Below are 26605 nucleotides of genomic sequence, written 5' to 3' on the forward strand. Positions count from 1 at the left end.
AGCGGGGGAGCTGGTTCCAAAACCCAGGTCTCCCATCCACGTCTTAGTCTACAACCTGGCCAGTGTCGTTCATTCTCCTGGAAAAAGGTGAGGAGGGGGCTGGGAAGGAGGAGGAAAAGGAACCACAATGTTTGCTTTAGCAAAATAACTGAGAGCAGCTGGAGATCCCAGACTTGTTTTTCCAGCCATGATGCGGTTAAGCACAGCACGGCGTACATCAACAAGGACATCTCTAGTGTCACAGCTGGAAATGGATAGTTTTCGCAGAGCCCATTTTCTACACCATGCCCCGTGCGTGAGAGAGCGGAGAGGGAGGCTGGGGAGCGGGCATGGCAGGGCAGGGGTATGCTCCTGAAGTCTATTCACACATACCCAAATACAGGGCCAGCTCCGCCGCAGGTATCGATCAGTGCAGTTTCTCAACAGCCGGGGCTTTGGTCCGCTGAGCCAGTTTTAAGCTCTGGGGAACCAACTGCTGCTGCCACTGCTAGGCCCGGGTCTGTACCTCTTGTATCTCCTTAGTACTCGACTCACCTGCACCTGGCTGAGGACTGCATGAAACACTACCAAGGCACCGTGGATAAGCTCTGCCGCGTTGAACAGGTCCTGGTCTCCTCTGTCCTCCTTTCTTCACACTCCCTCTGGCACCACGAGCGCCCCGCCCCGTGCAGTCACTGCCAACTCAAACGCAGCCTTGGAGCCCAAAGATCCTGCAGACCCCAGGGGAGAATCTCCCCAGGGCTGTTCTTGGTTTTAGGGCCGTGCTGCCTGGTCTCGGCGTGCTTGATGCTCAGTTGCAGGCTGTGCCGTGATTGAGGCTTCCTGCTGAGACTCTCTCTAGCGGCAGGTGCAAATGGGCCCTCTGTCTAGCTTTAAACTAGTCTCTCGCCTTCCCACACCCAGTAAAGGGGCAGGGTCACCGGAGACTCTCCCCTCTATTGGAGAAACCCTCAGGCCTAGACCCTGGTACTGTAGAGAAGGGGCCTGTTCTGGGCAGAGTGTTCCTGTCTCCATGACCTACCCAGAAGGGTAGGGGGCTTTCATCTGTCACCAGCCCAGCTGTGTTACCGGACTGCCACAGTCCAAACCCTTCTGTGGGGTAAGCCTGGGGCTGACGTCTGCACTGCCCGCTCCTTGGAAGAGCGACAGCCTCACTTGGTTGGGGTGGAGATTTAGCTTTCGCCCACCACCTGCTTAGCCTCCTGCTCGCTTCCTCCAGCCCCAGTGATCCACCTGCATCGTCTAGATCGGTTTCAGTTTCAGGGCCCTTCACCAGGGAAAAGGCAAAAACACGCTTTAGCTTCTCCCTTTAATCTAGGCAGGGAGGCGCTCAGAGCCCGGCTCTGCTCCTTGCACACTGGTAACTGGGTGTAAGTCGGCCTAAGGGAGTCAGAGCCCAGCTTCCACGTGCCCCTCGGACGCTAACCCAGAGGCTCCGCATGGTGCCTTGCGGCCTGGCCCTGGGAAGGACTCCAGGGGTAAGAGATAATGAGCGTGTACGTTCTCTGCAGGACCTGGCTATGGGCACTGATGCCGAAGGGGAGAAGATCAAGGACCCCATGAGGGCCATTGTCCCAATCCTGCTGGATGCGAACGTCAGCACCTACGACAAGATCCGCATCATCCTGCTCTACATCTTCCTGAAGAACGGTATGGGGGGAGAAACTGCTGAGGGGGTGGGGGTCGGCTCCTCTGGGCACAGGCAAATGGAGAAAGACCAGGGGAGGGAGGAAGGCGATAAGCTGCAGGCGGGGGTAAGGGGGGGGGGGGAAAACAGAAGAAAAGCGGTGGGGCCAGAGCTCTTCAGACGTGGAGCCCAGGAGAACAGGCCACTGCAGGTGGCTGTGAAGGGCTCAGACAAGGAATTGGAGCTCCTTGCCCGCTCTTCTACGGCATGGGTAAATCATGCACTGGGCACACTGATTTACACCCGCAACCCACAGACATCGTTAGCCTCTGCCTAGGACATCAACTGCACAGATTATTAGTGCCTCAGACTGCTCACCTGAATAGTGCTCCCTCTTCGAATAATGCTCTGACACTGACTAGCACGTCACCTTCTGGCCTCCCGGCATGGGGTAACTGTTCCCGCACAATGCAGCCTTCCCACGAGGCTGTTGCCATCCCCCACCTCCTCCTTTTACAGATGGAGGCATGGCGAGGCGAAGTGATTAACACACAGTCACCTCGCAATTCAGTGGCACAGCTGGGAATCCCCCCAGACCACCTAGCTTCCTGAGCTGGCGCTATGCTGTAGGACAGAGGCTCTCAACCAGGGGTCTGGGACCCCCTAGCAGGCCGCAAGCAGGTTTCAGGGGGGCCGCCGAGCAGGGCAGGCACTCACCGGGGCCCGGGGAGAAAGCCAAGGGCCCTGATCCCTGCCACCTGGGGCTGAAGCCTGAGCAATGTAGCTTCACGGGAGCCCCTGTGGCCTGGGGCCCCAGCCAATTGCCCTACTTGCTACCCGCTAATGCCGGCCCCAGCTTTTATATGCAGAAAAGCAGTGGTGGTGGCACAGGTGAGCCGTGGAGTTTTTATAGCACGTTGGAGAGGCCTCAGAAAGAAAAAGGTTGAGAACCCCTGTTGTAGGAGATGCAGAACCAATGCACAGAACTGCAGGCCTTTAGGGCAGAGAGCGGCTCTGAGGGAGGGAAGTGATGGAGTGAAAGTGGGAGGGAAGATGGGATTGGAGCAACAGCAGCTTGCATGTGTTGAGGGAGGAGCCTCATAATTGAGGCTTCCTGCTGATGATTGATGGGTGGTGACCTCGGACCCCAGGCCAGGAGAAGTGTTTCACTTTGGGAAGCTGTTCCCCGTTTGTATTCCTAGGGATCACCGAGGAAAACCTGAACAAACTGATCCAGCACGCTCAAATCCCACCGGAGGACAGCGAGATCATCACCAACATGGCCCACCTCGGCATGCCCATCATCACAGACGTAAGCACCCAATCGCCCCCTGCTGAACCCGAACTTCCAAGTCCCTGTGTGCTACACTGGGCATCAGCCCCGCCCAGGCATCGCTTGACTGGCCAAGAGACCTCCAGCTATAAGCAATGCCAGACCGTGACTGGCTCTGGTTCCCAACTGGTCACAAGCTGTGGGGTCTATTATCACCCTCCCACTGACCAGCCTGGATTAGGGTTAGCCATTATTGGTAGACACCAGCAGAGGAGGCCACTAAAGTGACAGCGGAATTCTTATTAGCTTTGGGATTGTAATTAAATCCAAAATGGCTGGTGCGGACGGATCTCTACAGAAGCCGGGGAGGAGGGAGTGAATGCACTTACGTAACAAGGGAGAATTAGCGAGTCTGGGACCAGCTAATGCTCTCATCTCTGGGTCATTGGCTGTGGAACCAGCATGACTGGACCTCCCTTGCAGATGGTGATGAGACTGGCCCAGGGCAAGCATGGCCCAGGCAGAGGAGTGCAGACTGCCTCAGCAAATTGCTGGAGGAAGGGACTGGCACCAGGAGTTCATCTAGTGGGGAAACTGGAGGCTCCTCTAGGCTCCAGAACCGAGCCTTCCTTTTAAAGGACTCTCTGCATGTGTCATTTGTGTCCAGTCTACCTTGCGTCGCAGGAGCAAGCCGGAGCGGAAGGAGCGGATCAGCGAGCAGACCTACCAGCTCTCACGATGGACCCCGGTTGTGAAGGACATCATGGAGGTAAATCATTGAGGAGCATAGGGACAGTGAGGTGGGGGGAAGGGAGGAGTGTTGCTAGTGGAGGTCTTTGGGGCGGGGACTGTTTTTGTTCTGTGTTTGTAGAGCCCAATAGGGTCAGGTCCATGCCTGCTCCTGAACACTACACCAAAGCAAATGGATAAAGAAATTCACCTGCTTCCAGGACCACATGGTCCTTCACAACCTGCACTGTGTGGGCTGCATCCCTCAGTTCAGCGAGCAGGACAGCATGCGATACGCCGATCTAGCGAGAGGCCCTTCTGTTCCATTTAAAATTGCATTTATGGAGACGTACAGAGCGAGGTGGAGCTCTGGGTGCACCCCATGTCTGAAATCCTGCCGCCAAGCTCTGGCCTCTGTGAGCTGGTCACCCTGCGTCCCTGGGCTCTGGTTTCACATGGCGAGGGTGGTGCCATGGTGGAGCAGGGTGAAGTGGGGAGGGGGAAGGAAACACATTTACTCAGTTCCCCCAAGGAACAGATCAGAGTTTCTGATCCTGCCTGGTGCAGAGAGCAGCACTGGGTTTGAACAAAGATGTTTTCCGATCTCACCTTCCAAGGGCAATTGCTGTAATAATACACCGACTCTCCGATCTCAATGGTGCAACCTTGGCAGGTGCTCGGAGGCCAAGCTTTTCAGTGTGGGAGAGGGGTTCATGTCTCTGTAATGCAGTTTAGGAAGGACCGTTGCCTGCGCTGCCACCTAGTGGAAAAAAAGAACAGGAGTCCTTGTGGCACCTTAGAGACTAATACATTATTTATTTGAGCATAAGCTTTTGTGGGCTACAGCCCACTTCTTCGGATGCAAAGAAGTGAACATATATTGAGGAGACTGTGTGTGTGTGTGTGTGTGTGTGTATATATATATATATATATCTCTCCTCAATATATGTTCCATTCTATGCATCTGAAGAAGTGGGCTGTAGCCCACGAAAGCTTATGCTCAAATAAATGTGTTTGTCTCTAAGGTGCCACAAGGACTCCTGTTCTTTTTGCGGATACAGACGAACACGGCTGCTACTCAAACTAGTGGCAAAAGACAGCCCTGGAGAGGAACACAGCCGTGCCGTGTCTTTGGCGAGATGGGTGTGTCCCCTCTGACAGATCCTGTATCAAACACGACAAGGTTTTAAACTATTTACAAAGTCTAAAGGAGGGAGCTGGAGCCCAGAGCAAAATCCGGGCGTCAAACTTTGCAGCTCAGCCCCATCTCTATTAGGACAAATGGATCCTGGACAAAGAGCCAGATCTTAGACCAATGCCTCCCCTGCGTGTCCATGGGATCTTTAGGCTGGTTAAAGAGGATTAAACACTAGTACTTAGGGTTCAGAAGAAAATTTCCCCCACCCCACTCAGATTATGCCATAACTTCCCATGCCCGAGTTTTACACTTCTCTCTGGTGCTAGCCACGATCGGAAACGGGATCTGATATTTATAGTAACCCAAGCCTGATGCAACAGCACATGTGTGTAAAACCTCCCCAAATGGCTGAGAACTTAAACTGGATGGGATCAGACTGCAGATCCCAGGGATGGTTCAGCCTGGTGCTGTTCTACACAAAAAGTGCTCTCAGCCCTGCTTGTAGTGGTTTCCATCACTTGACACTGACACAGACACTTGAGACTTCCAGTGATGTTTGGGGTTATTGTTTGTGCTGATGTGTGAGTGGCATGAGGGGCTACATGTGTTTGGGGTTGTGTATGCTGGTCATATTGTTGTGTGGCTGGGGAAGGTTGTACGGGGAGATTTTTGTGTGGTTGGCAGGTAGGCCAAGTAATCTACCAACTATGCAGTCTCCCACATACGACCAATGAAATTGTTGCATGCAAATGAGCTGTATAGTAAGGATGGAGACTGGCTGAGTTACCTCTGATATCACAATGGTCTAGGACTAAGGCGTGTGTCTATGCCCTATACTGTAGCTGGACACCACACAGGTGTAATTTGTAAAATCAAAATGACTGAGAACTTAAAAATTGGATGGCAACAGACTGAAACCCAGCGATGATTGAATGTGGAGATATTCTGAACAGAAAGAGCGCTCAGCTATGCTTGTAGCTGTGTCCATAACTTCACACCAACTCAGATATTCAGACTTCAGAGCGACACAAATTCCTTAAACCTCATTACAGTATGCAGATTAATTTGTATTACCATAGCACCTATGAGCCCCAGTCATGGATCAGGGCCTCCTGGTGCTAGGCGCTGTACAAACAGAACAGAAAGTTGGTTCCTGCCCCAAGGAGTTCACAATCGGTTAGTGAAGTGGATAGACCCCTACTGTGATCCCATATATCAACATTTGGAATATTATTGATGCTGCACAAGAGGAAACTTGGTTGGAGGCTAAGAGTGGGGGTGTTTTTATTCCCACATTGGGGGGCAGGGAAGGGTAGCTCATGTTTTATGATGAGGTATGTCAGGCAGAGAAGAGAAGAGGTGCACAGAGGAATCTTGTGCATACAGATCTACGGAGATGAGAAAAATCAACCCACCATTATCTTTGAATGCCAAATAATCAACCTAACGAACCCTTGGTAAGTGCTATGAATCAACCCCAAACCTGGCAGAGTGGAGACAGAGCAGATGCCTATGTCCCTAACTTTGGGTTTATCCCTCACTGAGTGACTCCTCCATCTAGCTCCCACATCAGCCATGCCCTCCCCCCCCCCCCGCAATTCCCCCCCCCTAAGTTTTACATCAGTGGTCCTTGCTGAAGGCAATAATGAGGCACTACTTAGCTCTGTGACCCTTGGCTCAGCCCTGCACCAGTATTTGGGGGGAGGAGTGGGAGGGGATGTATATAAAGAGCAAGTCATCTGAGCAGATGACAATGACCCATTCAGGGTGCATGGCACAGCGGGGTCCCTAGCAGGTCATGCTGGGGAGCTGTGCATAATAATTGCCCTGTCAGGCTTAAAGACCCGGTGGGTGACAGGAGGTGGCTGTGAACCAGTAGAGACAAAGCTCCCATTCAGGAGCCAAACAGCTGGCTGGCTCCTGTTCTTCCCCCATTGCTCAGTTAGGCGGGACAGAGGCGCCAGGAACTTGCAGGGTGACTCGTCAGTTTTTCAGCCGCCGTTGAAGTGACGGTCCTAGGGATTTGACTGCAGAACGGAGTAGCGTGGCACGTGGCTTAGGTTTCGGGCTTGCCCCAGGCATTCAGTAGCGACGGCTGCAAGGAGAGTGACTCGCTCATTGGGTTGGCTGGCTAACCCAGGAAGGAGCAGGGAAACGACAGAATCCTAGACATGCAGGGCTGGATGGGGCCTCAAGTGGGTATCTAGTCCCTCCCCACCTTGGCTGGGGCAGGATTGAGTTACCCAGACTCTTCTATAGCTCAGGGATAGTTGGGCTTTCCCCAATGGGACAGTTCTTGAGGAATTCTGCCAAGGATCCAGTGGGAAGGGTCCACCCCTTGCAGTGACCTTCACAGCTGGGTCCAGGAAGCTGCCCGATAAGAGGAATTGGAGCTCTGATCCAGATGGTCTCCCATGGGCTTGCCCACTACGTACTGACATCAGGCTCTTCTCTTCCCAGGACACTATTGAGGACAAACTGGACACCAAGCACTATCCCTATATCTCCACCCGCTCCTCGGCCTCCTTCAGTACCACTGCAGTCAGGTAGGTAGAGCCCTATGGAGAGGGACCCCATGCCCTTTCTGGGAGGAGGTGCAGCTTTGAGCCTCATGCCAGCCTTGCCCCTCTGGGCTTCGCTCAGTTTCAAACAGGAGCACTCAGTTGGCCCCGTCTCATGAGACCTCTCCGTTCACATCACCTTAGTGTCTGAGCCTCCCATGCCGTGATGGATTCTATCCTCCCCACCCGCCAGCATCAGCCCCCTTGTAGAGAGGGGAACTGAGGAACTGATAAATGACTTGCCCAACATCACGCAGATAGCATATGGCAGGGCCAGGGACTGAACACAGGTCTGCTGAGTCCCCACACTGAGCCTTAAGCACAACTTATCTTCCTACGATACCTTGTAAGCCATTCCTGCGCCAAACCTGGCTTGTTCCACACACAGTGTGCTCAATCCTCAACCAGCAATGCAGCCCCCTTTCCGCAGGCCTAGCCTGGGATAGGACTGAGCTCCTGGAACTCTTCAGTCTGTGTGTCGACAGGCTCACCAGCTGTGCCTGCTGAACAGGTTAAACTACTTCTTCCCAGCTCTCCATGGGAGAGGACACCTGCCACCAAGTTATTGCCTAGCCAGCCAGGATAACCTGATCACCACAGGGGGAAAAATAGGGGGAGGGAGTAGAGAAAAAGGGAGCCCAAGAAAACAGAGTAACACGTATTAAAGGGTCTGTCGGTATCTAGTTTATCATCATCTACACCCAAAGTCTCTAGCCACATTTCCCCAGAAGTTCTCTTACCTCTCAGACACGGTCAGAGTTTCCAGGCCCAGTTGGTGTCCCATGCTCCCCAAAGACAGTACCTTTCTCTCAGGGAGATCCCTGCTCCTGCAGCTGTTTTCCCTTGGCACTTCTTCACACCCCAGGGATGAGCTGGGTCTGGCTTATATAGGCCCAGGCCCTGCCCACTCGCAGCAGGCTCTGAGGGGATTGGTTAACCTGAGTCAGCTGCTTGTGGGTTTTTTTCTGCCCAGAGGTGACATTTCAGGCTGTCACAACATCCCAGAATGCATTGCCCAATGGTCCGCCAGGCACTCTCTCCCCCACTAAGGCACTATGGGATAATTGCTCAGGTTTTCGCAGCGTGCACTGCTACGTACATGATTAGGCAGCAGGGCAGGTGTGGCTGCACTGATATGGGTGAGGGAAGCTGCAGTCTGGACCCAGCTCAACCCTGTTTGTTGTAAACGGGTGAGAGGAGGGGGTCAGGAACTGGCTACAAAAGTACAGGTGTATTTGGCAGGTGGAGAAACCCACAATCGCCCCAGCACCAGCAGCTCACAGGGACTCTGCTTTTGTTTCTTCTGCATTGTTTCCCGTCTGACTCCATGGGAGTGAGGAGCTGTTCAAAGTGCCCAGAGCAAGGCACAGGGTAGGCATGCGGGTGTGAGGTATGCCTCGCTCCAGTCCAACAGCAGCCCCCGATGGTCCAGTTCTGAACCCCAACCATCCCCTAGATCTGCCATTGCACCTCACCACTGTCCTGCATCAGCGCTAGTCCATGGCTTGCATTCGAATCCTGAACCTTTCCTAAACTGGAACACCTAGCGATGGAAACTGCTCTGTGCCTCAGTTTCCCCATCTGTAACAGAGGGATAGCTTACTGCTAATCGAAAAACATTTAAGATCTCTGCATGCAAAGTGGTATAGCAGCACCAACTTTTATTATTGCTGCCTGTGTTCTAATAATATTTAGCACTTTTAATAAAAACTGATTAACCCTCTCAACAGCCCCAGGAGGGCAGGCAGCATTGTTAACCTCTCTGCTTCAGTGTGGAGTTCCCTGCTTCATTTTCCCCACAGGTACTGTCACTTATTCAAGACTGAAGAGGGAGCAGAACCCAGGAATCCTGACTCCCGGCCCTGTGCTCAGACACTAGATCTGGGAACAGAACCCAGGAGTCCTGACTCCCGGCCCTGTGCTCAGACATTAGCCCACATCTCTCACCCAGTACTGCCCAGAAGAATTCATCACAGAGGCCTTCACTCTTCCATAGCAATGAGCAGACATAGGAGTCGATTAGCACTGTGCGTAGTGATTTCAAAGCCATCTGAGTGCAGAGACTGTGCTGTGTTTCACCTTGTTCCCTCCTCCCTTCCCTCTCTAGTGCCCGCTATGGACACTGGCACAAGAACAAGGCCCCCGGTGAGTACAGGGCTGGCCCTCGCCTCATCATCTTCATCCTGGGGGGCGTGAGCCTGAGCGAGATGCGCTGCGCCTACGAGGTGACGCAAGCCAGCGGGAAGTGGGAGGTGCTAATAGGTGAGTGCCGCGGGCGGTCTGGGCAGCGCCATGCACTGCTCCATCGCACTATCTGGCTCCATCCCATGCTTCTGTGTCTCACCCTCTCTCTGAATGCCATTCCTCTCTGTGCCAGAGGCAAGCAGACAAAATCCAGTCTCCAGATGACCGTGGGGGAAGGACCAATGTGGAAAGCTAATTTCCCGCCCTGAGAACATAGGGTTTGCCCCTACAGACCACTGACCCTTTGAATCTGGCATCCTGGCTCTGGCAGTGGCCAATACTTGATGCTTCAGGGGAAGGTGACCTCTCTCGCGCAGCCAGTTTTTCAGTGCTACACAAAGGGGGTGGTTGAGTGGGAGGAAAGGGGAATTTCCTTCCTGAACCCTGAAGTGGTCTGCTTTGGCCCTGAAGCATGAGATTTGATTAATTCTTGTCACACCACAGTGGTTTTTATTGGTCAGAAAATGTATGCATCTCCACAGATCTTCTCCAGGGTAAATGCTTGGAGATGCTGCCAACAGGGCAGCACAGAATGTGTTTATGTCCCAGGGGTAGAGCCAAGAGCCAGCTGGTGGCGGAGGGGTGAGGAGCCACAAACAACTCCAGGGGAAAAGGACTGGCTAATGCATGATGCTGACAGGGAGAGACTGGCCTTTTCCTTGCTGCAGGCCAAGACTGAAGTGCACCATAGGTGCTCTGTGTCTGCCTCTGCTTTGGGTGGGGGCAGATCTGGAATAGCAGAAGCAGGTGTGGGTCCGGTCTGAGGGGGATGGGAGAATCTGCGCCTGGTTCTAGTGAGTGCTTTTAGGCCCCCACATTCCTGAGTATGAAATTCACTCCTGCTGGGTTAGCACGATGGGGCCTTAACACATCACTGCTCAGCTTGACACATACAAAACTTAGGCACCCCTCGTGGATCCTCTAACCAATCCCTCATCTGCTCACTGGATTTTCTCCATTGGAACATGCACTCCTCACTCCGCTTAACCTCTCCTCTGACCCCCGCCGCCTGGTCAGCCACCTCTCCGTGCCGTTCTGTGTCGTGGGTAACGTCAACGTTCTCATAGCAGTGTAATATCTCCCGCTAACGTGCTCTCCGGTCTGCGACTCTGTGATCGTTGCATGTGTGTTTAATGTCCCCCCGACGATGCTGAGTGTCTCTAACCCTTCCTGGATGGCAGCAGTTTACCTCCGGGCCTCCTTGCTAAGCAGGGTTCTGACTAAGGTCTAGTCCATTCGATTCCTTCAAGGTTTCTCTCATATGATCCGGCCCAGCGTCCACTGGAGTCAATGGAAGGACTCCTATTGACTTCAGTCGCCCCAGATTTGGCCTTGGTCCTAATGTGCTTCTTAGAAGCCTAGCAGCTCCGCAGAAATCTGAGGCGAGGGCTGGGGGAGGAAACAGCTGATCGACTGTTGCTGTTGTCTTCATACAACACACCTTGGTTCCCCACGGAGGCCCCGTGGTGACCGCATAAGACCAGCCTCTGAGCTCATGTGTAAATGCACGCGGTGTTGCTCACCCAATCATACATTTACCCCCATCTTTCTCTGTGTCTCTCACTGGCTTTCTCACCCATCCTCACCTGCTGTGTATTATGAATATTAGGCCTAAGTTGGCATGTTCCTTTAATTTATTTCTGTTCAAGAAGTCAGCCCGCCTCTGTTCTCTCACAGGTTCTACTCACATTCTTACTCCCACCAAATTTCTCATGGACCTGAGGCACCCCGACTTCAGGGACTCCACTAGGGTATCTTTTGAGGATCAGGCTCCAACAATGGAGTGAGAGCCAAAGAAACAAAGTAAAAGCAGCTTATTAAAGAAAAGAAACTCTTCCACTCGGAAGGGTTTTCTTTGATTCTTCCGTCACTCTTTTTTCTTTAGTTATTATTATTTCTACTCTTTTTTTTTTCCTTTTGTTTTTTGGTTCTTTGATGAGAAAATGCTTGCAGTTCTTACTACCGATTTGAAAATGTGTCCAGTGCCGCCTCCATTAACCCTATACCATGAATCTCTTTTTGGCCAGAACTTGCCGGCATCCTCATGCCATTAGTTACCCATTACGTAGTCATAGAGATGCAGGTGGCAATGGTTCGCTGGCCTTCACTTGACTGGAGAGACGCTTACACTTAAGGCATCTGAGTGGGGAAAGGCCATGAGGTGGACTCTCAGACGGTCAGGGTGTGTGCATGGATTTACAGCCCGAGTAAGGCCCAGACAGCACATGCATGGATGTGGAGCACGAGCTGAGCAATGTGTAGCCGAATCAACAAAGTCTCCTACATTGGTCCAGAGAGGACATGCATAGCAGATCGGGTGTTAGGACAAACCACGGTTTCCAGGTGGCAGGGGCCACACAGACTCCTTGTAGCAGTCAACAACAGAGTTACATGACTATTGGATAATAATCACCATCGGACATCAGATGACTGTCCCCGTCTTTCTCCCATCCACTCCACAGGGGAAAGTTGAGGTGTTGCCGTAGCCTATTTCATGCAGCTTTCTCCATCAGGGACTATTTCAATCCTCTAGTGCTAGGGTCTAGATGTGTGTGTGTGGGGGGGGGTAGATCTGGATGCACAGGGGTTTGTTGGGGGGGGTTTGGGTGCAATGGTAATGGGACTCTGCAGGGTGGTCCAGGTGAAGGTGGTTGGAGTTCAGCGAGGGGGTGTCTGGGTGTGTGTGGGAGGGCAGAGCTCAGCAGAGGGGTCTGGGTGTGGGGGGTTCAGTGGGGTGGGGATCCAGGTGCAGCTGGTTGGGGCTTAGTGGGGTGGGGATCGGGGTGATTCATTGGGGTGGTCCAGGTGCAGGGGAAGTAGGGCTCAGCAGGAGGGTCGGAGTTTGAGGGGGTCTGGATGCATGGGGGTTGGGCAGATGGAGGAGCAGCTCCCCATACAGTGATCCCTCCCCCTGCAGCTGAGAAGCGATGGGTGCGGGGGAGGGGGAAGTTTGCAGAGCTTCCTTCAATCTTGGGAGAAATCTGGGGGTGGTCTGACTTAGCCCTGGATATTGTGCAGGGGAAGAGGAAGTCCCGTCCTCCCCAGCCCAGCCAGGACTAGCAGTTGAATCCAGCACAGGGTAGGAGCCACCAGCCGGGTCTCCCCAGTCCCACCTCCTACCCCACAGTGATTTACCTCTCTGCCGCTGCCCTGGGCACCCAAAACATACTGCTGGGGAGGGTCACATGACTGCTCTTGTGGCTTCTCGTTGCTTCCCTGCCAGAAAGTAATTTTTCTGCAGGGAAGCAAAGAAATCTGTGGGGGACATGAATTCTGCGCATGTGCAGTGGCGCAGAATTCCCCCAGGAGTAATACATGAGGAAAGAATGAAAGTAGTAGGGGAAAGAATTTTAAAGGGCCCTCCATGCACATGAGTAGAGCAGCACCAGATGGCGCTGACCTGTTTTCTAAAGGGGATGTGACACTGTCTCCCCACTCCTGTAAATGCTCCAAGTGCCTCAGTTTATTGGAAGCAGCCGGTGAAGGATCAGGTGAACGAGAGCCGCGTTGATGCAGATGTGGCTGGATGCTAATTATTCCTGCCTCTTGCCAGCGAGGTCCTCTTGTCGGCTCCGATCAGCCAAACGCTCGTGTCACTGCGCTGCCACTCTGAGCTGCAGGGCAGAGGCAACGCACCTCTGCCCCTCCCAGCTCTGCCTGCCCTCCATGTCTGTTGCCCCATCCAGTACCTGCTAGGGGTTGTCAGTGTGATTAGCAAGGTGGCCAGGAGCCCAAGGGCTCCCCTTTAGTTTTGTTTAAACTGGATCCGATTGCGGGCCACTCTCACCATCTGAACCCAGAGCCGTGGCCTACAGCACTCACAAGTCCTTTCAGGCACTGTCCCAACTTGAATCCAAGCAGCCGCTGTATTAAAGGGCCACTGTCCATGGCCAGAGGTTGGGTGCCAATGTCATTCGGGTGCAAGGGAGAGAATTGGCTTAATTGGCTTCACCAGACCGTATGTTGGCATCCAGGCTCATATTTCTTCAGTGCAAAGCCTTTTGGTTCAATTTAAGCTTCAACCTCCCCCCTCTCCCCCACTACAAAGTTTGCCAGGCCAAAGCATTTGAGGAGGCCCGTTTGCTGCACAAATGCACAGCATGACTCTAAATACATTTGCGTTGAAAAGCGTTCATAGCAATGACATCTCTTCTGCCTCCCTGGGCTGCTCACCCGGCATGCACTCGAGATGCCAGACTGACTCAGGGTTCCTTGCTTATCACACATGCATGCCCCATCCAGTCTGCAGTCAGTCAAGAGCTGGGGAAGAGAAGTGCTCGGTAGAGCCAAACTATCTGTGCTGCACTGTTCAGATCCGCTTCTCGAACATTGCTCTGGGGTCTTGCTCTCTGCTTTTACAGGACGTAAACAGCAAAAGCATTGTTAAAAGCGAGGAGATTCTTCCAGCCGATCTTAAGTACCCTAGTGGGAGTTTATCATCGGGCATGCAGATTGCTGGCAGGCGGCACGGAGTTTGGTGCCACAGATAGTTTATTTCTTTCAGGGGATGGGTGTCCACGTCCTTTGTGACGTGTGGTGCCCACGAAGCGCGGGACCATTATGTCCATGCAGAGCGCCATTGGCAGAGTCATGGCTAGGACCCGGGTCATTTGCGGTACTGAACATCCCCATCCACATTCCTGACCAGGATTTTAGAATAACTACAGAAGAGGTTGCTCCCAGAGACCCCAGCCCAAGTTCTTATAAGGCATGCTGGGATAGGACGTTGGGATTTACCCAGCGCAGTGCAGATTTCCACACAGTACGGACAGGAGTAATAAAACGCATAGGCATGGTATCTCATTGTGGAGCGTCTCGTCATTTCGACCATAACATCTGACTCCCAGTGCCATGGTCTAACTGCTAGACTGGTTCTCAACCCGGGGTAGTGTACCCCTGGAGGTACTCAGCGCTCTTCCAGGGGGTACATCAACTCATCTAGATATTTGCCTAGTTTTACAACAGGCAACGTGAAAAGCACTAGCGAAGTCAGAACAAACTAAAATTTCATACAGACAATGACTTGTTTATACTGCTCTATGTACTATACACTGAAATGTAAGTACAGTATTTATATTCCGATTGATTTGTTTTATAATTACATGGTAAACATGAGAACGTCAGCAATTTTTCAGTAACAGTGTGCTGGGACACGTTTGTATTTGTTTGATTTTTGTAAGCAAGTAGTTTTTAAATGAGGTGAAACTTGAGGGTATGCAAGACAAATCAGACTCCTGAAAGGGGGACAGTAGGCTGGAAAGGAAGAGAACCACTAGACTACACAGCCTTGCAGTTAGACCACGGGCCTGCGAGTCAGGAAACCTAAATTCTGGTCCTGAGTCTGCCACAGTAGTGGCGAGACCTTGAGTAAATCATTCTGCCCCTCTCTGTGCTGCAGTTTCCTCAGCTGTAAAATGGGGCTAACAGCCCGAGCCTTGAAGGGGTTTAGGCATCTGCCTCCCATTGATTTCACTGCAGCGGGGCAGGGACAGAAGAGAAGAGAGGGAAGCTCTCACATATAGCAGCATTTCTTCCCAAATGCTTCAGGAGTCACTTAGGCCCAGATCCTGAATTGTATTTAGGAGCCTAACTCCCATTGATGTTAATGTAGGCACCTAAATACCCTTAGGGATGTGAGTCAGTGATATTTACCTTCCTTTGTGAAATGCCTTGAGATCTCCGGATGAAAAGCTGTATAAAAGCACCACGTATTTTAACAGTGCTGCCAACTTTCACAGTATTTGCTGTTTTACTTAAAGCCCCAGCTCCAGGAGTCATGTGATCAAATGAGACTCTCGTATTTCATGTTTGTCTTTTAAAGTAAGTTTCTAGCCAGCCTGGTTTCAGAGAAAAGCTTGAAAACACGAGCCCCTAAGGCCCCAGAAACTGGAAGGCAACTAAAAAGAACCCAGAAAGCATATGACTCTGTAAAATCGCATAATGTTTGCACCCTGAGTCATGATTTCTGAATGCTTTGGGATGGCAATGCGGTTATCACATACAGGGACCTATGGGTTCTTCAGGCCCCTAAGACTTTTTTTGTAGCAGATAATTTTCTTGGGATCTATGTGAAGAAGGTGACACCGGGAGGGCTGCTCTCATCAGGAAGCGCTCCGGCATCTTGCCAGTCATGTTTCGCTTTCTCCAAGAGGGCAGCTCGCCCTGCCGAGCACAGGGTTGGCAGACTCAGGTGTGAAAAACAGTCAACCCAGATGGTCAGCTTCCTTCCAGTGACGGCTTTATCTCTGGTGCTTTACAAGCAATATGGGAAGGAGTCTGGGGGGGAGAGGCCAGGGGGCTCCCTATGCCATCTACCCCAGAAGGAAATAGAGCAGATCTGCTGGGGAGTGGCGGGAGGGCTGCTGTCTATATTTCAGGGAGCAGGGCTAAAGCGACAGAGTGACAGGGCCTTCTTTCTCCCCCACCCCCTCCTTTCTTGCCTTATACAAGAGAAACTCGCGGTGCTCTAGCTATGAGATGAGGGGCCGTGTCTGTGGGGCAAACCTGGTGCGAATGAGGATGAGCCAAATCGCCATGCCTCTGTCCCCTCCCTCCACCCTGCAGTGAGAGCATTCTGGAGAGCAGCCAAGCATGGGGACCCCTGAGCCCAAATTCGGATGCAGCCCTCTGCATTAAGCAAGTGTTTTGGATACACTGTGCACCCTCCTTCCCCCACCACTGACGTGAGCCAGAGTAGAGGGGGGTAGTAACGTGGCTTAACCCCTCCACTGAAACGAGTCGGAAGGGGCGTCTCCGACTCCCTGGTGTGTGTCACAAAACCACATAAGAACATAAGTGATCTCTCTCCTGCCATCCATCTCCACCCTCTGACAAACAGAGGCTAGGGACACCATTCCTTACCCATCCTGGCTAATAGCCATTCATGGACTTAACCTCCATGACTTTATCCAGTTCTCTTTTAAACCGTGTTATAGTCCTAGCCTTCACAACCTCCTCAGGCAAGGAGTTCCACAGGTTGACTGTGCGCTGTGTGAAGAAGAACTTCCTTTTATTTGTTATAAACCTGCTGCCCATCAATTTCATTTGGTGGCCCCTAGTCCTTATGTTATGGGAACAGCCAGACGTAGTTGGGTAAGGTGCGCAGTCGGGAGAGTCCCCAGGGTGCATGTCAGCGCTCCCTTATTTAAAGGAAAGGACGTTATAAAGAATAGGAGCTGCATGGGGATGGATACTACATGGCAATCCAAGCCCCAGCACCAGGAGGCAATGTAGGTTTAGCCGGAGTGGGTTTGTCTGTGCCTTAGGCAGGGGCCAGGAGTCATTGCATGGGGCTGGAGTTGGGTTCCCTGTATAAATACTAGGAGGTGAGAGCACTCAGGGGCCTGTTTCTGGTTTCCTGTACAGCAGGGTGACGTGGGAATAATTCCACTGACCTCACTGGAGTTACATGGGTGTAAAATGCGTGGCAGTGAAACTAGGATCTGGCCCCAAGTGAAGCAAGCTGGTGCCCTATTTGTGAAAGCGCGGCGCTAGGATCCCCCGTCACGGCCCCCGGGGGGGGGAGCAGTAGATTAGAGCGTAATGTGACTCTGGAAAGTGACCGGGGGGCGGGGGTTGTGCATCCACCCCCCCGTACCCTTGCGCACATGTGGGGGAAGGGGGGAGGCAAGACCGAGACCCAGCATGTTGATGCTGCGGCTGTCTGCTTGGCCGTACCATGCATACAATCTTGGATGTCTTAGCCTGGTGACTGGCAAGGCCAGGGACTGAGCTGCGTGGCCGCTGAACGGGTGCCATGAGGGAGAGTCAGGAGAGGTTCGTGCTGCCGTGACCAGCTCCTAGTTTCAGAGGGCAACTTGTGAAGGCTTCCCATTCCTGTTCCCTGCTCCTTCTCTTCTCTGGCTTGTTCCAGCATCTCCTGTCGCTGCGCCCAGCGAGCGACTGGCACCTCCGGCAGCCTCTTTACCCAAGGATGCCGTTCGCTCTGGCAAAAGGAACCAGCCCCACCGACACACCTTGATTTCCTCCCTTATGTAGGGATGCAGATGCAGCCCGTGGCTGAAGGTTCCTCTGCCTGTCTGTATGAGTCTAGCTTCCGGTGACCTCCCTCCCTTTCTCCTCCGCGCCTCTTCTCCATCTTTCAAGGGAGGCACATTTTCAAGTGCTGAGGACTTTCCATTTGGTTCTCCTCTCCCGCCCGAGACGGTGGCGGCCGTGGTGGGGGTAGTGTCTTTCCCCGAAGGCCACCGCTGCATGTGCAGTCCTCATGCACCACACACCACCCTGGCCGCTCCATGCCCTCAACGCTGTTCTGTTGACGCGCAGTCCATGCCTCCACCACACGTTCCAGGCATCATTCTGTTGCTGCATCTAGTTCTCTTGCTGAGAGGCCTCCATATATTTCTTTTTCTTTCCTTTATTGTTTTCTGCAATAGAAACACTCTTAATACCATAGGCTTCCATTTTTGCAAGCATTTCCAATAATGTACCGGGCTGTCTATGCAAGGTAAGGCCTCAGGTATCAGAGTTGGCCTCCGCTCGCCTGGCCAAGGCAGTGACCATCGTTGGGTTGGGAGGGCAGGGTCAGTGGCAGGGGGATGCCCTCTGGGGGGCGGGGAGGCACACACATGCTGCTCACACACAATGCCTGCGCTCTGTCTCCCCCACTCACTTCTAGAGCATGATGCGCGCTCTACATCCGGAGCAGTCCGGCTGTGTTAGCGAACGCCCGCCAGGCCCTGTCATCCCCTCTCCCTGCTATATACATGAGCAGTTGGGGCCATCCCTCCGGCCGCGAGGGAGCGTGGGGGGGGTTCTGCCACCAAGCCACACGCCTCTTTCTCCAGTAGCCGAACGAGGTGTGGACATCGCTCAGCTGTGAGGGCGCACCCTACCATGCTCAGCCTGGCCGTACCAAAGCCCTCCAATGGGAATCTCATTCCCTCCCAAGCGCCCGAAACACCAACCTTAACTTTGCCTCTGGCCAACCACATGTGCTGCCTCGGCTGTCACTATGTGGGGGGAGCAGGGCCGCCCAGGGCCTTTCTTAGATGGGGTGCACAGGCTGGACCGCAGCGTGAACGCTGCCAAACTGACCCTTCAGAGCGCTAACGATCTTCCCGTCCTTCCCTCTGCCTCCCACAGGGTCCACTCACATCCTCACCCCGCAGAAACTGCTGGACACGCTGAAGAAACTAAATAAAACAGACGAAGAAACCAGCAGTTAAAACAAAACAAAGTGAACGAAACAACGACGACTCCACCTTCCTGGCTTATGGCAGTCCTCCCATTGGCTGTCCCGCTAAACGTTACTTTGCTGACCCATGGCTCCATCTCCCAGCCCCAACCCCGTGCTTTCTCCCTGTTCTTGTTTCTAGAAACCTGCCCATCCCCCACTTGCTCCTCATTTTAAGCAAAAGTGTTTGTGTTGGGGAGTGGGGGCAGGGAAGCAGAAACAAAATGCATTGTGTTAAAAAAAAAAACCCCGAAAAGCAAAAATATTTATTCTCTATGTATGTATCCCAAAACCCCAAACCAAACGCATTTTCAAATAACCCATTTATGCATCGCTAGAGAAGAATTTTCCAAGCATTTTTCCAGGCTGGATGGATGCACATGAATTATTTACAGCTATGTGATCTTGTACCTAACCCAGATGCAAACACAACTGCTCCATGTAGGAATTTGCTCAAATATGGACTTGGTAGAGTTCTTTCCGTTACTGCTGTCATTGGGGGTTTTTCTCAGCTTTTTTCGGGGGGGAGGAGGGGTGTATGTGATTCTTAAAGGTGTAGTTATTTTGTGTTTCATGGAGGAATATGTTAAATTGGGGATTACCCATGATTCCAGCAAACCTGTCCCCAAATCTTCTGAGGCATCCTCTGCTGACAGATGTTGACCAGCCCTCCCCTCTCCCCCAGCAAGATTCAGGTGAGCACATCTGGACAGATCAATCAGATTGCTGCTGGAGGGGTGACCTTTTGCTTTGCATATGTAGGCAGGGCTTCTGAGAACAGCCAATCAGGACTTTGTTTGGGAGGTGGGGGCGGGGGGTAGATGTGCACTGACCAATCAGCTCGTTGGTCTATCTCGCTGAAGGTGGCCAATGCTTGATGTTTCAGAGGAAGGGGCAAAAGCCAAACAGTGCAATGCGCTAATTGCGAGCAAGTCGGGGGCAGAGCTGGGGGAAACGGCTGAGCTCCGTTCAATGATTGGCCGGTTGTGACCAAAACCAGTCCCCCCGCTTTAAATTGGGATCCTAGAGCTATTTTGCAGGCAGAAAGAGGGATATTTTAGCACTACCTCTCACCACAAATTATCGCCCACTAGAGGCGGAGCCCAAACCTGCAGGTGCCCAGATATCCTTGCTATACTATACTGCTGTCCATCCACATCCTTTCTCCAATGGTTTAACCCTTTTCATACCCAGCCTCAGTTTGGCATATTCCTTAAAGAAAAAAAAAATATATATATATATATATATATAGGGACATATTTTTTTTAAATGTGTGGGGGTCAAAAAAAATCTCTCTTTGCTTGCAAAAAAATTAATGAAACCAAGGCTGTTTATATCTCTGCGTTGAACTTAAGTTAAAAAAAAGAATAAAAAAATAAGCTAGAAGCCGTCACCTCCTCGGTTTCCTCTTGAGATCCCTTCCGCGCTGGCCCTAGTAGTGCCTCCCCCGTTCGTTTCTGCTGTTGTCGTCCAGTAGTGAAATGTTCATGACTGTGGAAATCGCCCAAACTCTCCCAACCCGGCCTCCCCATGTCCCTCTTTCACAGCGGACTGTGTGTATATTAGTTACGGTGTCTTGTGATGTTCTTACAAGCTTGGCGTATAGTGGTTAAACTAGACCTTGTTACTTTTCTTTAAATTATTTCCTCTTCCTTCTCCCACCACCACTGAATTGCGATAGTTTAGGGGTCCTTTCCCCCCACGCAAGGACTTGAACTCCATTCCCTCCTCCCACCCCGCCCTTCCCAAATAGATCTCTCGGTTTCATAGGTGTTTCAATTTTTTCCTTGTCATCGCCCCTGTTCCTGGCCCAGAACATTAGATAAGGGCAAAGTCTGTAAACATTTGCACTGATATTTGTTAGTTATTCCTTGCCCTTTCCCCTCCTTTTACATTTTTTTTTAAATTAGCGTTGTACCTGATTCAGGATCTTGTCTGTTGGACATTTATTGCTTTTTTCTGTTACAGTTATTTATATAAACAAATAATTTATCAAAAAGGAAACATTTTAAAAGCATCTCGTCTTGGAACTTGTTTACCTAGAAACTTACTGGAATCTAAGTGTTTGAAAAGTGTTGAAGCACAAACATATATCATCTCTGTATATCTGTTCTTCTGTACGAAAGCACTCAAGTCAATAAATAAATACGCTCTCATACATGGTGCAAAAAGCTGCCTAGCGGGTGTTCTGTTGGGGGGTGGGTGGGAAGGAAGGTTGGTTAGAACATTAAGAGAGGGGGCCTCCCCCCCGAGTCCCATGCTCAGAAACAGATCTGGTTGCAAAACAGAGGCTGGAAAATATTGCAACTTTTTTTTTGTTCATTTTTTCCCCCCTTTTTTTGGAGGTTGAAATTTTGATCCACTTCAGACGATAAAAAAAAATAGGTAAAAATTTCACAAATGTCATCAATCCCCCCCAGACCTGAAGAAGAATCATAGAATATCAGGATTGGAAGGGACCTCAGGAGGTCATCTAGTCCAACCCCCTGCTCAAAGCAGGACCAATTCCCAACTAAATCATCCCAGCCAGGGCTTTGTCAAGACGGGCCTTAAAAACCTCTACGGAAGGAGATTCCACCACCTCCCCAGGTAACCCATTCCAGTGCTTCACCACCCTCCTAGTGAAATTAGTGTTTCCTAATATCCATGTAGCACCAAAGCTTGTCTCTCTCACCAGGAGAAGTTGGTCCAATAAAATATATTACCTCACTCCCTTGTCTCTTTAATATCCTGGGACTGACACGGCTACACCAACACTGCACCCGTCAGTCCCCCCTCTCACTCTCTCACTTGCCCCAGCCCACATCCTGACTCCCCATTGTCTGTGAAAGTCAAAATGTTGACAGAATAACATGGAGACTTGCAGCAGCTCTACGCTTCGCAGAATTTTCTACTGGGAGTGCAGGATTGGCCACACTGGGTAAGACCCATCACGGTTGGTACCCAGCCCCCAATCAATGCTTTAATAATAAAAATACCTTGCTCTTTTATAGGACCTTGCCACAATAGATCTCAAAGTGCTGCATGAGGGAGGTCAGTATCAGGTGGGGAAATGGAGACTGAGAGGGGCCGTGACCTGCCAAGGTCACCCAGCAGGCCAGTGGCCAGCCGAGCCTAGAATCGATGTCCCCCGCGTTGCAGTCCAGTGCTCTAGCCACTAGGTCACACTGCCTCACCTTCCCATAAGGACACCGAGCCTTTGTTACAGTGCTGAATGTCTGGTAGGGACTAGAGGACAAATTTCTTCCGCTTCCTGCTGACAAAGAGCAACTGACACAGAACTGTGTAGTGGCTGAGTTGTGAGGAGCCCATTTGTTGCAATGGGGCTGGGGAGGCCTCCCTGGGGTGCGGAGTGTGGTAGTGTTTCTGCCCCCCACCCCATTCTGCTTCCCTCCCCTCAGTCTCCCCTCGCAACACTCATTGCGCTCATCTGCACATGCCCAGAGACCTCGCGCTGGTCCCCACAGAGGGGGCGGGAGTGGGCAACTGGGAAGCTTGGAGGGGTATCTGCAGGGGTTCTGGGGCAGGGGGATGCTTGCAGTAGCTGGGTGCAATGGGGTTGAGCATCTGAAGGAACAGGGCCTACAACCAGTATCGGGGTCCTTCCAACAGGGGCTGCTGGTGCTGCCACTGGCCGGCTCTGAGCTAGCAGGAAGAGCCGTGAAACGGAAGGCAGGGGGCCTTCGAGCTGCCCATTCAGCTGGCACCACAGTGGCACCGGTCCCCGTGGCGGCGCAATGGCCAGGTAATGGCTGCTGTGTGCCCGGGTGTGGGAGAGCGGGTGGGCAGGAGTGACAGGGGAGTGTCAAATGCCACGCCTGACATGGGGTCCAGGCCAGCACTCGGAGAGACCCTGTGCGCTGCTAGCAGGCAGCCCACACGGCATTAGTCATTATGCACCTGATAAAGTCATTCGGAGCTTTGCTGAATTCATCAGGCTCATGCCCTCTGCTATTTACAATGGAGGCCTGCTCCGTCCCCCACAGAAGGGACATTGACATAAGCACGTAGCTGAAATCAATTTCCTCACCTCAAGTAAACCACCACACCCACACCCACGCTCGGGGCACTGGGCTCCGTGCACAGGTTTGTTTGATAAAGAGCATGACAGTGTTTGCTATGGGAAAGAGTTAAAGAAACGCACCGTGTGCGAACAGGTGCACGGAGTGGGAAAAGCAGACGTTGTGGAGCGTGTCTCGGTAGCCGTTCCAGAGCTCCCCAGGGCAGAGCTATTATATGGTGAGTCCTAGCTCCCATCTGCGTGAGTGCCAGAACTCCCAGGGCCTGGTAAGTCTTGTGTCTGTGCACACGCAATCCGCTAGCTAGAGGGCTCCCCGCACCACCTTCCTGCCTGTCCCCTGTGCTGCGGTGAGGCCAGTTCATCTTATTAGAGCTGGTTGGAAAAATTGATAAAGTTTTGATTACAAAATGTAAGGCAAATTTTGCCGTTTCCCCTGCCTCCCCATCCCATTTTCCAGCCAATTCCCTATGGTTTAACAGGCAGAAGGGCCTGGGGGATCAACACACACTGGGGTTGTGGTAGTTTCTGATCTGAGATGAGGTCAGGATGGGCTTAGCTGTCTAATACAAGCCCCTGGTGCTGGGGGAAGGCTGTACGATAGGGACTGGACGCCTTGGCCACGTGCTGCAGAATTAGGCCCCTATATCCATTTGCCAAGGTGTTCCCCTAATGTGCTGAGGAGCTGGTGTGCCCCCAGGCAAGCACCCGTGCAGACGAGCAGAATATTGGTCCAGACTGAGGGAATCATAGTACAAGCCGGGCATGGCAGCTTAGCCCTCGTGCCTGCACATTTCAAGGTATTGGCAGAGCTGCTGGAGGCCTCACACCACCCTTGCAGCTATCCTAATGGACGATGAGACCAAGGGACATTGCCACCCCATGCTCTCAGCATCCATAAACCTCTGACTGGACCACAGGGGATGGATCACTCAATCATTGTCCTGTTCTGTTCATTCCCTCGGAAGCACCTGGCACCAACCCTATTGGAAGATGGGATATTGGTCTGGATGGACCATTGGTCCGACCCGGCATGACCATTTTCAGGTTCTTCTGCCACTGCGGCATAGGGGAACCTTCCACAGCTCCTGGCTGCCCCACATTTCCAGGCATTGCGATCGTTGGGTTACAGTCAAAACACACCATATCCTGGCTCTCCTGAACATCTGCAGGTTTCTATGCCCTCAGCGACCTCTGGATAATCAGGGTGGCCTGGTGTCCTTTTCCATCCCTTTATCTCAAGGGAGCATGGTTAGTTTTGAAACGGTGGATGCATGGAGGATGTTGGGAGCGATGGAAAAGTCGGCACCAGAGTACCTCCAATCCCATCCAGAAACCTACATACCATAGGCTTGCCTTTGCTTGCGCTGTCTCTTTAAGAGATAGCAGCCTTGCAAAGGTGACTGGGTGGCTCAGATTCTGATCTCAGCAGCACTGGGGAGAATTGGAACAAATCGAGAATGGTCCCTTGGCCCGCAATCAGGAGTTGGAAGCGAAGTAGCCTTACCACTGGGGACTCCAAACTGAAGCTAAAGCTTGGAAGAGAGGTAGCATGGTCTAGTGGGCAGGGCATGGACTGCACACCAGATTTTTAAAAGTACTAGTGAGATTTTCAAAAACATCTAGGCATCTACTTCCCATTGGAGTAAAGTGCCTAGATGTTTTTTAAAATCCCAGTTGGTATCTATTTGCATCCTTAAGCACCTAAATACCATGAAAAAGCTGGGCCCTTAGATTCAGGAGCCCTGGGATCTATTCTTAGTTCTGTGGCTGACTTGCTGGGTAGCCTTGGCCAGTCACTTCTCCTCGCTGTGTCTCTCGTTTCCCTCCCACCCACTGTCTGTCTTAGCTATTTAGGTCTTTGAGGCAGGACTGTTTCTAACTATCTGTATGTACAGCCCCAAGCACAACGGGGCCTCCCAGCCACTGTGGTAATATATAAGTAATAACTAGCTAGGAAGGCTGGATTCCCTGAAGCTCAGGGCTGTATCCAAAACACACAAGAGAGACTTGGTTTGAAAAACAAACAAATTTATTTCATTAAAAAATAGGCAATTATTTCCTTACAAAATACTGTCAAATGGCTCTGCTAGTTCATTACAAAACCGGGAGATGCTGCAAATGTAACCGTCACTTCTTGTTATTGCAGTTCCTAGAATTAAATACACACACGCACACACCCGGACTTCTTGTGTTCTCCCAGCGAGGATGCATTAATCACAGTGTCCTGGTTTCAAGAGCTCGGGGGCTCTGGGCCACAGTACAACCAGCTTTGCGATAAGAAAACAAGTACATGTGCAAAATTCAAAGCGGTGTGTGCAATTCCTTTATAAGTCAATGGCATTGCACCCTTAAAAACCAGGCCTGAATTTGGTCCATCAAATGGAAGCCTCTTCTAGCAGTCTTTTAAAAAAACAAACAAACAACAAAAAAAAAAAAAACACAAACCTCACACAGAACAACTTCATTCTAAGCAAAACTTTCACATTTCAATGTTGCTCAGTGAGATGGGGCCTCTCTTTATCCCTCACTATATAGCCGAGGTTGTTGTCAGTGGGTTCCGCTGTCTCTATGGACAGAGGTTCTGACACAAACACACTTTTAAGAGGTTAATCTTAAGAGACTGCTCCCAAAATATCCCCCACTGAACAAAGCTCAGTTCTGCCCTCCATCTTTAGTAGAAGACCAGCTCTGACTCCATTTTTTGTCAGCGGTTGTTTGAGATGAGTTTCACGATGCAAGCCCTGAAGCTTTATGGATCGACCACAGCTTCCCCTTGTTCCAGGGCTCTGTCTGTGATGGGACATCATTTCAGTGGCTCGGTGAGGTCCCTGAGAGTGAGACCCGATAACTTGCCTTGTGCATTAAAAACAGCCACAACCCGATTATAATAATATTAAAAAAAATGAAGCAATAAATAATTTTTTTAAAATGGGGCACTTGGGTAGGTCCTACATATAAACAAAGTCACAGGATCAATTCCAGAAACTCTTTACGTCATGATTTTTCTCAGATTAACCCTCTCCCCCAAGAATGTTCCGATTGACGTCAATGGGAGTTTGGTCTTCAGCAGGGATTCTGAGATATGGCCTGATGACAGATGGTTGGTGTGCAGTTACATTTGTGTCATGGAGAGAGGTACAGACCCTAAGCGGAGATGGGGAAAGACGGGGTTATTACCTCTCACAGAGGCTAAAATGTTGACTCTTTCTGTACGCTGTAGCCCACAGGCTAAGGCCTGGGTCAAGATTTGGAAAAGCAACTAGTGCTTAGGAGTGCCTTAAGTTTGGGATGTTCCGCTTGAGTCATCTGAAAGGGGGCTGATTTTTGGAGGTGCTGATAACCTGCCCTCTGACATTCAGCCGTCTTTAAAGGGTCTCAGGTTGAGCACCAAAAATCAATAGTCACTGTTGAAAATCTTGTCTGCACACAAGCCTGCACTGGTTTGACTAAAGGTGTGATTTTAAACCAAGGCAAGGGTGTGCACGTACACACACACACACACTCACTCTTCTAATCAGGTTACAACTTATTGTGATTTACCTGGCACCTCTAATTTACCAATACAAGCCTGGTTCAAGATCAATGAGTGTACACATAGGGATTTAGTTTTATCTAAAGGGGGTTCCAAAGAGGATGGAGCTCGGCTGTTCTCAGTGGTGGCAGATGACAGAACAAGGAGCAATGGTCTCAAGTTGCAGTGGGGGAGGTCTAGGTTGGATATTAGGAAAAACTATTTCACTAGGAGGGTGGTGAAGCACTGGAATGTGTTGCCCAGGGAGGTGGTGGAATCTCCGTCCTTAGAGGTTTTTAAGGCCC

General features: G+C 51.4%; 1 protein-coding gene across 2 annotated transcripts in view; it reads left to right on the forward strand.

Annotated features, from left to right (window-relative positions):
• The window catches only part of STXBP1 (syntaxin binding protein 1), a 66185-nt gene extending 45246 nt beyond the window's left edge, over positions 1-20939 (forward strand). Inside the window, exons 13-20 of one of the 2 annotated variants that reach the window (XM_034793608.1) lie at positions 523-603; positions 1512-1650; positions 2830-2939; positions 3568-3669; positions 7228-7313; positions 9436-9590; positions 11250-11375; positions 18678-20939. In XM_034793608.1, coding sequence (XP_034649499.1) covers positions 523-603; positions 1512-1650; positions 2830-2939; positions 3568-3669; positions 7228-7313; positions 9436-9590; positions 11250-11359 — 783 coding nt within the window. In that variant the 3' untranslated portion in view covers positions 11360-11375; positions 18678-20939. The remainder of the gene's footprint in view (positions 1-522; positions 604-1511; positions 1651-2829; positions 2940-3567; positions 3670-7227; positions 7314-9435; positions 9591-11249; positions 11376-18677) is intronic. The other variant, XM_034793609.1, reaches the window with a different exon arrangement.
• The last annotated feature ends 5666 nt before the right edge of the window (positions 20940-26605 follow it).

This window comes from Trachemys scripta, chromosome 17, assembly GCF_013100865.1.
Source record: "Trachemys scripta elegans isolate TJP31775 chromosome 17, CAS_Tse_1.0, whole genome shotgun sequence".
Lineage (NCBI taxonomy): Eukaryota > Metazoa > Chordata > Testudines > Emydidae > Trachemys > Trachemys scripta.